At 35.8% G+C, this 13745-nt stretch overlaps 1 protein-coding gene across 2 annotated transcripts in view; it reads right to left on the reverse strand.

Moving 5' to 3' along the window:
• Positions 1-13745, reverse strand: part of PRKAR2B (protein kinase cAMP-dependent type II regulatory subunit beta) — a 128711-nt gene that overhangs the window by 95781 nt on the left and 19185 nt on the right. For both annotated transcript variants that reach the window (XM_061640376.1, XM_061640377.1), the window contains exon 2: positions 1539-1574. In XM_061640376.1, coding sequence (XP_061496360.1) covers positions 1539-1574 — 36 coding nt within the window. The remainder of the gene's footprint in view (positions 1-1538; positions 1575-13745) is intronic.

Raw genomic sequence — 13745 nt, forward strand, 5'->3', positions numbered from 1 at the left:
TTAACCAACAATGAGAAACAAAATCTAGACACTTGGAGGTTTGATCCAAGGGGCCACAATGCAGCACACCAGATATATTTTTTAAAATTTCACTATCAAACAGGCCACTGACCCTCCAGAATTCCCCTGAATTTAGATACCACCTGGAGAGGTGGGGCTGGCAATAGTGGTGCTGAAAAGGAAACATACTGGGTGAAAGATAAAGACTTGCAGAGGATTGATTTGTGTGGAACTGTGCCATTGCAGCTGCTGTGGCCAATTATGGCTATGCAGGATTTTTTAAAAAATTGTTAATAGTCACAGCATGTTAGCTGGAATATCTGCTAAATAATTAACAGCCCACACTATTGTCAGCAGGTGCTTCTACAATTAACCTCTGGCTATTTAATTGGTAGCTGTGCCAAGAAAAAACAAGTCATCCTTAAACGTGCATCTAATACCGAAAGGGGACAACCCAACACAAAAGTATAAGGATGACATTTATAACATCCACTGCTAGGTTTCAAAGACAGAGAGTGAAGCAGATCCAAAGCAGCTTTCTTAAAGAAAAGAAAAACTTCCTCCAGGAAGATTCGGTACACTGGGCTCAGCCAACAGTACCAAAACCATTCTGACTTTATAAGATATATGAATTTTAGAGTATAGTTTTGTCCATCCCTCCTTGAAATTTGATCTCCCACCTTTTGTTTTGTTCTGGTTGAACTCTGTCTTCAAAACATTTCCATGTTTTTGGAAATTCAGGCTGTTCAAGAAATCAGCTTAATAGATCAAAGCAAAACACTTTACAATACAAATTAAATCCTTTGGAAGCTAATTCAACTTTGCAACTGATCCTTTATAATGAGCTCTGCTGTGATGCTCTTGAACTCAAAACAGAATTCTTTACTATTAGTAGCTATATAGAAAAATGATGAACATCCAAGTAGATTTAAAGAAGATGCGTAGGTCAACTTTTACAGTGTAGAAGACTTAAATCTAGTATTCCGCCTTCAGACACTGTAATAATGAAGCATCTTAATATTTTTGCTTTTAGCATGTGTTTACGAATATGATCTGAATAACTACAGATATTAAAGTTCTATCCTTGATTTGCCTTCACAGTCTCCAATATCTGGAAGAAGTGGGACATACTGGTTGATAAAAGATGCTGAATTTTCGAAAGTTGATCTCCATGAAACTAATTGTGGAAGAGAACTGCATGTGCATTTATGTCTGTTTGATCAAGAAAAAGGACGTGTGTGCACTTCTATATATGTTAGAGAGGATGCAAAACCCTGCGTGTTTTGAGGTGCACCCATTTTGTTCTATGGTAAGTCAACAAGGGCCTGTTCAAAATTCTTAATACCACTCAGATGCCTCTGCTATAAATTTACAAGGTTTTGACACAGCACATTTATTTTGATTTTTTTCTTTAAAAAAGAAATTAAAAAATCAACATTCAACATTGTAAGACAATATTAGCATACTTAAATAAAATGGAACAAATAATAATATTTCAATAACAGGTCAATGAACACATGCAAATCCAGCAAACTGACCTGATGCTCGTCTAGTGAACCGGTTTATCACTGGAGCTAAGAGAAACAAAGAAGAGATTTTATCAGAAAATTCTCATAAAGGAAGAAAACAGAATATATCACTTTCTTAAATATGTAAACTAAATTTTTAATACATTACAGTTAGCGCTGTTTGGTTATCTATAATCTTTGCTGAAATATAGAGTCAATGCATGGGTACAACAGTAATATCAATTTCTCAGAAAGTTATTTCATGATGAAATTCAGAGGAATTAGAGACTTGCAGGCAAAGATTCTAGGGGTAGTGTGAGCCATGGGAAATTCAGTTCCCTCCTATACTGCCACTCTGACTTTCCTTCTCTTTTGTTCCTCCCAGCCTCCAAAACTCCCTCATGAGCAATGTTATTCTTATTGTTTGTATGTGCAAGGACTTTAATTCAGGAGCGTAATCAGCTATTTGCCAGCTAATGTAGGCTGGGTACTAAATAACATCAGGATGGAAAACATCACATTCTATCACAAGATCCCCTCAAGAGGTGTGAGCAAGGGCACAGACAACTGAAAGAGCACTGCAACATTCTGTCCATCCGCTGAGGCCTCATTTCCAACAACTTAGGAGGAGACAGCTCTGGTGAGCATAGCATTTTGCAAAAATTAATCTGCAAGTTTGGCATGGCATTTGTTAATCTTTAAAGTATTTTAACATGAAGGTGGCTCACAATTAAAAATGCATTTGTACTGAAAGAAAAAGACCCATGATTCATAAATGAGATCAAGACTAGGGCAGTTAAAAAGGATGCAGCACAATGCCAAAACTAAAGCCTTACCACCTCAACACATGGATGCTAGCTTTAACCAGCCAGTAACTCTTGAGATTCAATACCTGTGTCTCAGGGATGGGGAACTTGTGGCCCTACTGGTGTTGCTGGACTGGACCTCCCATAAGTATGACCAATGTGGCCCAGCCCATTTTACTGGGGGAAGTTACAACAGTGTAAGACAACCCTAAAGTGTTGTCCAGTGTTGCTATCCTGATGCGCTGCTGTTGTTTTTAAAAGGAAAATGGGTGGGTGGGTGAAATTTACTGTAGCAGCAGTGCAATTAATTAAGGTGGAAGGCATGAAGAGAAAGAACTGGGGGTTTCAACAGCGGGTGGAAAGACATTATCTGGATTCCAGGTCAGCTCCATGGAGGGGTAGAACTTGAGAACCAACGGAGGAGTAGAGCTCAAATATAAGTTTCTCAGGACACAGGAAGCTGCCTTATACTGAATCAGACCATTGGTCCATCTAGCTCACTGTTGTCTACATGACTGGCAGTGGGTCTCCTGGGTTTCACGCAGGAGTCTCTCCCAGCCCTACCTGGATGCCAGGGATTGAATCTGGGACCTTCTGTGTGCAAGGCAGATACTCTACCAATGGCCCTTCCCCTACCCAGGCCTCACCACTGCTCAGATCACCAGATCTAACAGAAATGGCAGGCCTGTTCTCTGTTTATGTCTGTTTTATCTCCACCATCATCCCAAAATTTCCTACAGATATCCATGGCCAGAATCCAAGTTTCATTCTCCTTTATACAACTGATAAGACACCTTGCATAAGTTTTAAATTTTCAGATACTTGGTACTCTAAAGAACAAATACCGGGGTAGCAACATAAAGAGCAACCTACTTCTAAAGTGTTTGTTAGTTCTACCTTTATATGAGTCCCACTCTAAACTTAACAGAGTAAATGTAAGAGTAAGATCACTGAACTTCAACTGTATTTTTGAAATGTCAGGATCTAATTACAAATATGCACTACAGTAGGGCCCCGCTTATACGGCAGGTTAGGGACCAGGCCCCCACCGTAAAGCGGAAATCGCCGTAAAGTGGAACCCATTCACTATAATGGGCCGCGTCGTGCGAAAATGCCGCAAAATGCCACAAAAGCGCAAATCGGCTTTAAAACAGGGAATTTCCCCTAATTGAAAGCCACCGCATCAGCGGAACACCGGAAAACGGAACGCCGTATAGCGGGGCCCTACTGTATTGTTAAATATTTACAAGGGACACATTGTTACTAAATGCAAAACACTGTCCTTTCTTGAAATACTCTTCTCCAGCTGCTGTCTCCCACAGCATCCACAACGCCCTTTCTACCTCTACTTTGTCCCTTTCCCTTTTTACAGGAAATTCACTTCAGGATTGCACTCGTAACCTATCTCCTGCTGAACGGAATGGCTGGTCTGCAAATAGCCTCTTTCTTTACCAAAATATTATATATTTATTTTGAAATGTGTATGGCCCAACAGTGCCTCATGATGGCTAACAATCACCATTTTAAAAAATTCATAAAATATAATTGAATAAATTAAATCCACAATTTAAAAAACACTGTTGTAATGAAGCTACAAACAGCAATGATTAAAATGCCACCAGAAAGCAAGGTGGAACAGAAAGCGTTGGGTGTTTTTAATCTTAAGTGAGAGAGTCTACTGGGCAACTTGGGGAACAAATACCATAAGGCATGTGCCACTGTTGAGACTGCCCTGTTCCTTGATCCCATCAATCTAATTTAAACAAAGGACAGGACTCAAAGCAGCTATCATCCAAATATCTTAAGTGTACATACCAGAGCAGGGAATATTAGAGAAAGTTCTCCCTAGGATACCTTGAACCAAGTACATTTAGGGCTTTAAAAGTTAAGACAGCAATAGGCAACACTGCAGATAAGTTGTAAACTACTCTTCGAAATACCCAACCTGCAACATAGGGGGTACATTATTACTGTATTACATTACAAGTGGGAAATATTCTCTCAACATCAGCCCAGTTCCCAATTCTGTAATATTCTTTTTTTTTTTTTATATAGTTTTTATTCAAATTTTTCCAAAAAACAAACAAAACAAAGTAAGAAAAAACATAACAATACTACAACAAAAAATAAAAATAAAATGGTTGACTTCCGATTTGTCACAGATCAGCTATAAGTATATAATATACATCAAACCTGTCCCTTAATATGTACATACAAAATCCCTTTTCTCCATAAGCTGTCTTAATTAATCATCAAATCCCAGTATCATCATTTTATTTTGATCTTTCGACAAAAAGTCTAAGAGAGGCTTCCAATCCTTAAGGAATGTATCTGTCGATTTTTCTCTAAGTAAACACGTCAATTTGTCCATTTCTACTAAGTCCATTAATTTCAGTAGCCATTCTTCCATTGTTGGTATTGATTCCATTTTCCACTTTTGTGCATATAATAATCTTGCTGCCGTAATCATATATAATAATATTCTTCCATATTTCTTTTCTATTTGTTTATCCATAAAACCCAGTAAAAAAAATTCTGGTTTTGACTGAATATTTATCTTTAAAATTTTTTGCATCTTCCTACCTATCTGTGCCCAGAATAATTTCGCCTTTTTACATGACCACCACATATGATAAAAAGATCCTTCTTGTTGTTTACATTTCCAACAAACATTAGAAACATTACTATACATTTTTGACAGCTTTTCTGGAGTCATGTACCAACGGTACATCATTTTATAAAAATTTTCTTTAAGATTATAACATAATGTAAATTTCAAGCCTTTTTTCCACATATTTTCCCATTGATCCATTTGTATGTTATGACCAAAATTTTTTGCCCACTTTACCATGCACTCTTTTACTTGTTCTTCCTCCATATCCATTTTCAATAAAAGTTTATACATTTTTGCAATTATGTTTTCATCATTTGTATACAAACCTATTTCAAAATCAGATTTACTTATTTCAAACCCATACATTTTCTTGTCCATTTTATATCTTTCTAACAATTGTAAATAGGCAAACCAATGAAAACTATATCCTTCCTTTATCAATTGTTCTCTCTCTTTCATTGTGTATTCTCCATGTACATTTTCTAATAGTTCTTGATAAGTTAACCATTTCTCTTTTCCAGACATTTCTCTTCTATAAAACGCTTCTTGACTTGAGACACATAATGGTATTTTCGAATAAAACCTTGGTTTGTATCTATTCCATATTTTCAACAGAGAACGTCTTATAAAATGATTGTTAAAGTCTACGTTTACTTTTACTTTGTCATACCATAGATATCCATGCCATCCCCACTTCAGATTGTGGCCCTCCAAATCCAATAGTCTTTTATTCCTCAATAAGATCCATTCCTTTATCCAGACTAAACAGCAGGCAGCAAAATAAAGTCTCAAATTTGGTAATCCCAGTCCTCCTCTTTCTTTAGCGTCTTGAAGTAATTTAAATTTAACTCTTGGTTTTTTTCCTTGCCATACAAATTTAGAAATATCTTTTTGCCATTGTTTAAAAGGTAAATCAGAGGATATTACAGGTATTGTTTGAAACAAAAACATCATTCTCGGTAATACATTCATTTTTATCACAGATATTCTACCCATTAATGACAGTTGTAGTTTATCCCATCTTAGCAAGTCTTTCTTAATCTCTGTCCATAATTTTTCGTAATTATTATGAAACAGCTTTGAGTTTTTATTTGTCATGATGATGCCTAGATATTTCAACTTTTTTTCTATTGTAAAATCTGTCTTGTCCATTAACTCTTTCTGTTCCCTTAAAGTTAAATTTTTCACCAACATCTTTGTTTTTTGATTGTTGATCTTAAATCCTGCTAACGGTCCAAATTCTTTTAATTTGTCCATCAATATATGAATTCCTTCCAAAGGGTTTTCTAGTACAATTATCAAATCATCAGCAAATGCTCTCAATTTATATTCTTCTTTTTTTATTTTTAATCCCGAAATCCTTTTATCTTGCCTTATATCTCTAAGCAGCACTTCTAAAACCAGAATAAATAAAAGGGGAGATAATGGACATCCCTGTCTTGTACCCTTTTGTATTTCACATGAATCCGTTAAGTCTCCATTAACAATTATCTGGGCCTTCTGTGATGTATAAATCGATCTGATCCATTTTATAAAGTTGTCTCCAAAATCCATTTGCTCCAAAACCTGGAACATAAATTTCCAATTCAAATTATCAAATGCTTTTTCAGCATCTAAAAAAATCAAAGCTGCTTGTTTATCATTTCGTTGTTCTAAATATTCCAACACATTCAAAACATTCCTGACGTTGTCACGTAATTGTCTTTTAGGTAAAAACCCTGATTGATCTTCCTGAATAAATTGTTGCAATATTATTTTCAATCTTTCAGCCAAAATCATTGTAAAAATTTTATAGTCATTATTCAGTAGAGATATTGGCCGATAATTTTTTGTTTTAGTTAAATCTTGGTCCTCTTTAGGTATTAATGTTATGTTAGCATTTTTCCAACTATCCGGTATCTTTCCCTCTTGCAAAATAGAATTCATTGTAGACTGTAGGGGTAGCAAGAGTTCTTCCTCCAAACATTTATAATACATTGCAGATAGCCCATCTGGTCCTGGCGCCTTTCCTAATTTAATTTTATTTATAGCTTCAGATATCTCTCTTGACGTAATAGGGCCATTAATAACTTGTCTCTGAAAATCTGTAATTTTCGGCAAATTCTGTTTAGATAAATACTCTTCTATTTTTTCAGATGGAATTTCTTGACACTTATACAATGTTGAGTAATATTGATGAAAAATCTTTTTGATTTTTACATTATCTGTCAGCGTCTCATCTCCTTCTTGTATCTTTAAAATAATATTTTTTTGACGTTCTTTTCTTAATTTATATGCTAACCATTTCCCAGGTTTATTTGCAAATTCAAAAGTCCTTTGTTTAGCAAAATTTAATTTCCTTTCAATTTCTCTAACTGTCAACATTGATACTTGCTTCTGTAACATTTTAATTTGATTTACAATAGAAACTTTAGCTGGATTCTTTTTCAATTCTTCCTCTTTTTGTTTTATTTCTTCCAAAATTAATTGCATTTTCTGTTGTTTCTTTTTTTTTAATTCAGAATTACATTTAATAAAGTATCCCCTCATAAATGCCTTACTAGTATCCCAAACAATATTTTCACTTGTTCCTTTATATAAATTATATTCAAAGAACTCCTTTAATTTCTTCTTACATTCTTGTACTACTTTATCATTCTGTAATAAAGATTCATTTAGTCTCCATCTAAATCCAAGATTTTTTTTTTTTAAAGTTAATATCACAGGATTGTGGTCCGAAAAAGTTTTTGGTAATATATCCATTTTAAAAATATCCTTCGCTAAAATTTTTGACATCCAAATCATATCAATCCTCGAAAATGTTTTATGTCTTTCTGAAAAATAAGTAAATTCCTTTGCATTATCATTTATATATCTCCAGGTATCCACCAATTCTAAATGTTCCATGAGTTCAAAACAAATCTTCGGTAATTTACCTTGTGTCTCTTTGATATTTTTTTCAGAAAGCCTATCAATTTTTGGTGAGATTACCCCATTCCAGTCACCCATGACACACCAATGCTCATATGAAAACTCTGACAATTTTTCCATAAGTCCTGTATAAAACCTTGTTTTATCTTCATTGGGGGCATAAATACCCACTATCAAAATGTTTGTACCTTGTAAAGTAATTTCAACCCCCACAAATCTACCACTATCGTCCAATAATACCAATTTAGGAAGCAATTGTGGGTTAATATAGAGAACAACTCCATTTTTTTTTTTTGGTCCAGCTGAAATAAATTCTTCACCCAAATTTTTACAAATCAAATATTTGGAATCTTTCTTCTGAATATGAGTTTCTTGTAGACAAATTATATCCAATTTTAATTTTTTCAAATAATGAAACACTTTCTTTCTCTTCTGCGCCGTGTTGGCTCCATTTATATTCCAAGTTAGGTATTTGTAATCCATCATTAAGCGTGTATTTTAAAATTTGCCTGATGCTCCTTTTGATCCATCATCTTCCTTCCCCTCCTCTGCATATCCTTGTTGACTTTGTTTCCCAGGAACTATATCCATATCTTTGAGTTTATCTTCTTCCATATCTTTTGAAGCTTTTCTCAAGAAGTCCCTTGCTTTTTGAACAGTATTCAGTCTGTATTTCTGTTGTCTGAATGTAAAAATCACTCCTTCTGGAACGTCCCACCTAAATTGAATTTTGCATTGCTTAAGTTTTTCTGTAAGGAAAGCATATTCTTTTCTCTTACGTAAAAGTCTAATAGGAATTTCCTTCATCACCAGTATTTCCTTACCATCAATTTTAAAGGTATATTTAAAGTGTTGCTGTAAAACCATATCTCTGGTCGTCTTCTTTACGAAATGAACAAGCACATCTCTTGGAATTTTTTTCAATGTTGCATATCTGGAGTTAATTCTATAAACTTTGTCTATTTCAAATTCCATCCTATCTTCATTCAAGTCCAGAAATTTTACTAAAGCATTAACAATTTTATCTCTAATGTCTTCACCTGTTTCCTCAGGGATTTCACGGAATCTCAAACAATGCTCTTTATTTCTCATTTCAGTCACAGCTAAATAGTCCAAATTTTTTTCTAGTTCCAGATTTAGTATATCTGTTCTATTCTCCAAGGTTTGTACCTTTTCTTTAGTATTTTTTGCATCTTCCTTTATTTGCCCAATTGTCCCTTTAATCTCATCCACTTGTGTTTTAATATAGTCTTTTATATCTGTCAATTCAGTTTTCATTTCCTGTTTCATTTCCTGTTTTATAGCATTAATCCCTTCCATTATTTTTTGAAACATTTCTGAGGGTATATCCTCTTCCTGTGTATCAATAGAACCTCTTCGCCCCTGGGCCTTGGTTGTTTTTTTAGTTGTCATTTTCAAAAAGAGGCCTTTAATTTCTAATATTAATCACTGTTTCAGAACCTAAGGGCAGTCTATTTCTTTTCTTTTTTTCCCTCCACCAAAAAGAAGAGTTAATATTCCAGGCCTATTATTGAAATCCAGCCAGCACAACACAGTCCTTATCTGCTTCCAAGGATGCAAAACAATTCTGGTTGCCAAGACTAAACAATTAGTAGCATATACGAGCAGCGGATTCATCCAACAAGAAATAGTCCAAAGAGAAAAATAGTCCAAAATATAATAATTACCTCTCATCCGTTTTTAAACTTTAAAAGTCCAAATTCAAGCCAGCTTTTTGTCGTAAAAAAAGTATATAAGTTGTTTATATTTTCTTTCTTCCTTAATTATATTTAAAAGAGAAAAAGTATGACTCACCCAGGTTTCTCAATTGCTGATTCATAAACAAATCCCTTTTATTGCAGTAATTTAAGCCGAATGATAAGGTTTAGGCAGAAGTGGGCTCGCTGGTTAAGAACGTTTTTTTTTGAGAGAAGAAAAAACGCTTCGCTTTATTCCAGTTCAGCTTGCGTGGAATTCCTGACTCCGTCTTCAGCCGATCGGCTTGCCTTCTTATCTCAGGAATTTCCTGATCAATTCCAGCCGCCGACAGCTCAACGAAGTCTTGTGGAAGATCTGATCGGTTCTCCTATACCTTGGAGAACATTTAAGCCAGTCCAAGATTCCTCTTGGCTGGCTTTTAACCTGAAAAAAGCTTCCTCTGAGGCAGAGCTCCCTCAGAGACAACCACCAGCCAGCACCACTTCCCGGAAGTCCCCAATTCTGTAATATTCCAAGTGAACTGTACTGTAGCACTTTTGGACCAATAGCTCCACAGAAAAGTAATTATCCCCTTTTAGGGGTTTGTATATACTACTTGTTTTGCTTTGCCAATTCATGACCAGTTGGGAGTGGGTCATGCTTCTTTCGACTGGGTCTTTCACTCATTTTGATCTCATTCTCAAATGTTTTTTGCTCTGTATCAGGGCTGTGGAGTCGGAGTCGTGGAGTTGGAAGCAATTTTGGATGGAGTCGGAGTTGGTAGAAATGTACTGACTCCGACTTCAAAATAAAATTAATATTTTAATATTAATATTAATATTAATTTATTAATATTAATACATTAATATACATTTGTCATTTATGAAGGAGTCAGAGTCGAAGTCAGACAGTAGAAAAATTAATATACATTTGTCATTTATGAAGGAGTCGGAGTCGGACAGTAGAAAAATAGAGGAGTCAGAGTCGAAGGTTTGACATACCGACTCCACAGCCCTGCTCTGTATAGTAATCTCTATACATTACTGTATAGTAATCTCTCTACGTTGTTTGGCTACATTCTGTAAAAACTGCCCACCACCACCACCCCTGCTTCTTCTCTCTATACTGAGAGTACATAAACCTACTCACTTCATTATTCTGACAAAGTGAACTCTGGCTCAAGAAAGGTTATGGCATAATGCATGGGCAAAAAGACTCTGTTGTTTATACCCAACAGAATTGCTGGGAGGGCAACATCAAGCCTGTAAAGTGCATTTAAAGTAATATATAATAAATTCCAAATAAACACAGCCCTTTCCAGGTCCCAACTTTCCATGCAAGAAAGGAAGGCCTGTCTCACGTGTGTGTCACTGAGCATCATTAATTTAAGAGTTCAGTCTTGCACAAACATTTTGCTACCTCAAGCAACTGCATTATATAAAGTTCATTTGATGGAGCCAGGCAGTTCAATATAGTAATATAAAAGAACCTTGAACTACATAGCTATCCTCCAGCCCCAGAAGGAGTAGTAGTGATAATAATAATAATAAACAATAACAATTATTATTATTAATAATAATAGTAATAAGAACAACCTCTATTTCACAGCTCATTGACCATGCAAACAAGAGAGTTTCATAATATTACTGCTCAACCTATGTTGCAATTTATGTTATGCTCCTTACTTTACTCTTCAATGTGCTTATCTGGCTTACTTATATTCCACAGTTTCTTTTAGAAAGTATAATTTTTACGGGGTTCCCACTCTGATCACATCCAAACTCACTTAGCTCCTACAATATTATAGCACTGAGCATTCCCAGAGCATTCACTGGACTTTACAGTCTCTCATATTTTCCCTTGCAAAAATCACATAAGTATGTCACGGTTACCCCCATTTACCAGGGCGGATGAAGTTATTGATTACTTAAGACCATCCCACAGTAATCCCAATTCAGGTAAGCTCTAAAACATTTATTTAATGCGTTTATATCTTGAACTTAATGTGGCAGATGTGGTTTTCCCTCCCATGGCTCTTCTTACAATGATCATGTGAGGCAGGTTAGACTGAGAGACAGTGACTGGCCCAAGTTCACCAAGTGAGCTTTCTGGCTGAACCCAGGTCTCCCAGATCCTAATACATATGAAGACTTCTTTTGCAGACATACTGCTGCATTTGATTTAACTGAGAGGGCAGATCTGCAAATGCACCCTTTCACACCTATGAATTTCTCTCTTCTACTGAAGTGAACATGGAAGCCCTGGTGGTTGGAGAATGCAGCATGCATTCTGGAGTTCCTGAATTCTTAAGAGATCCTGAGATCAGGGGAAAGACCACTGAAATCAAAGTTCAACGCTCTTAACTAAAGTGTTGGCAATGATGAAAAAACATCTATTCTGGCTTGAAACACTGCCTAGTTAACTGTATAAAAGAAAAGATGTAGTAACTTCACAGCTCATTGACCATGCAAACAAGAGAGTTTCATCATATTACAGCTCAACCTATGTTGCAATTTCTGTTATGCTCCTTACTTTACTTTAAAACCTGCTTTTGTGCAACAAAAACATGACACCAGTACATAAAAAGTGATGAAAAACCAAGCATTTGTTTTCATAAACTTAATAATTACGCTACAAAACTGTATTCTTCAGGCACATGTTCTTTTTGCCTTTTCAAGAGAAAGTGCTATGCTATTGTTTCGTTGCTAGGGAGACTGACCTGCGTCATCAAAAGTGTTCTGCACCTATGAATATGCCATGTTTTTCTTAAGGTCTATGCAACCAAGCAGCATCTAAAGAAAGAGGGTCAGGTATTCAAAGTTCTCTATACCCATCTGTTACTGAAGACAATAGGAGCTATCAGATCTAGTTGACTTACTGAAGTATCTAACTGGAAGCCTTAGCATGCTTCAAAGTACAGCTAATTTACATACCTTAAGTAAGAGTTGCATAAAGCTGAGCATCTCTGAAATTTTAGTCTACCTCTATTGCATCAATGTCCTCAATTCTTTGTATGCATGCAACACCCCCCCCAAAAAAAACCAACAGAGCAGCAGCCGCAGGGTTTCTGTAAATATACCTTGCTTTCCTAAGCATGTACATGTTATGCATACCTTGAAGGCAAAAACTCTTTTTGAGTCCAATTAGTGGTGTTAGCAAATTCAGAGCTGGGATCTGGTGAATTCAGAATTTGAAAATCCCATCCTCAGTATGAGTTGAAGCCAAACTCCTTATGAAATTCAGGTCTGGCTCATATGCTAGCCCTCCCTGCCAGTTTTCTCCCCTTCACAAACCAAACGGAGGAACTGGCATCAGAAGTACTCAGTTGTGCCAAGTCAAGCCTAGGCGGTGCCACATCAAGCCCAGAAGGCCTTATTTGTAAGGCCCAATACTCCTAATCATGTCCACGAGTATCATTTTCTCCCATGGTGCTTGGGAATTGTAGTTTCCTCTGCCTCCTTAGTCAATGAATTGAGCTGGGAGGCAAAGGAAATTACAAATCCAATCACAAATGGTCCAGACCTTCAGGATGAGACTACAAGGCCTCTCCTGTCCGCAATGTGAGCTGTTCCTGCTATCAGTTCTCATCCCCCTTTGTGTTTGCTTAGGAAGGAGGGCAACATGGTTTTTCTCAGCTCTCTCAGGGGGGAAAAAACCCAGAATGCTGACACAAAGCAGACAGATTACAGTTAAAGTCTAAAACTTCCTCCATAGAGTTACAAATATTATTAGGCCACAACGTTTGCTTTTTAATATGTTTTTAAACCTTTTAAAAAAAACAATATTTTTTTAACCTTTTTAAAGATGTCTTGGAAGCTTTTTAAAAAAATGTTGTTAAAGATGTTTTGTTTTAATGTATTTTAAAGTCTGTATTTATGATGTTTTAAAGTATTTTTAGTGCTTTTGTTTGCTGCCCTGGGCTCTGCTGGGAGGAAGGGCAGGATATAAATCAAATAATAAATAAATAAATAAACTTTGATCACTAGCAGAGTGTTAAATATTTATTCCAGTAAAAACAATTCTAGTAAAACAAAATCTTCCAAGTATTTCAAAATTAGACTTCAGATCTGAAAACTAGCAAAAAAAAAGCTTGTTCATCTCACACTAAATAACTGGGATTTACACATTCATAAGTAGCCCTTGCAATTTCAGCAACATTATATGACAGCAATATCTAACAAAAACAGGTTACAAAAGGTGCACTATTTT

The sequence above is a fragment of the Rhineura floridana genome, chromosome 8, assembly GCF_030035675.1.
Source record: "Rhineura floridana isolate rRhiFlo1 chromosome 8, rRhiFlo1.hap2, whole genome shotgun sequence".
Lineage (NCBI taxonomy): Eukaryota > Metazoa > Chordata > Lepidosauria > Squamata > Rhineuridae > Rhineura > Rhineura floridana.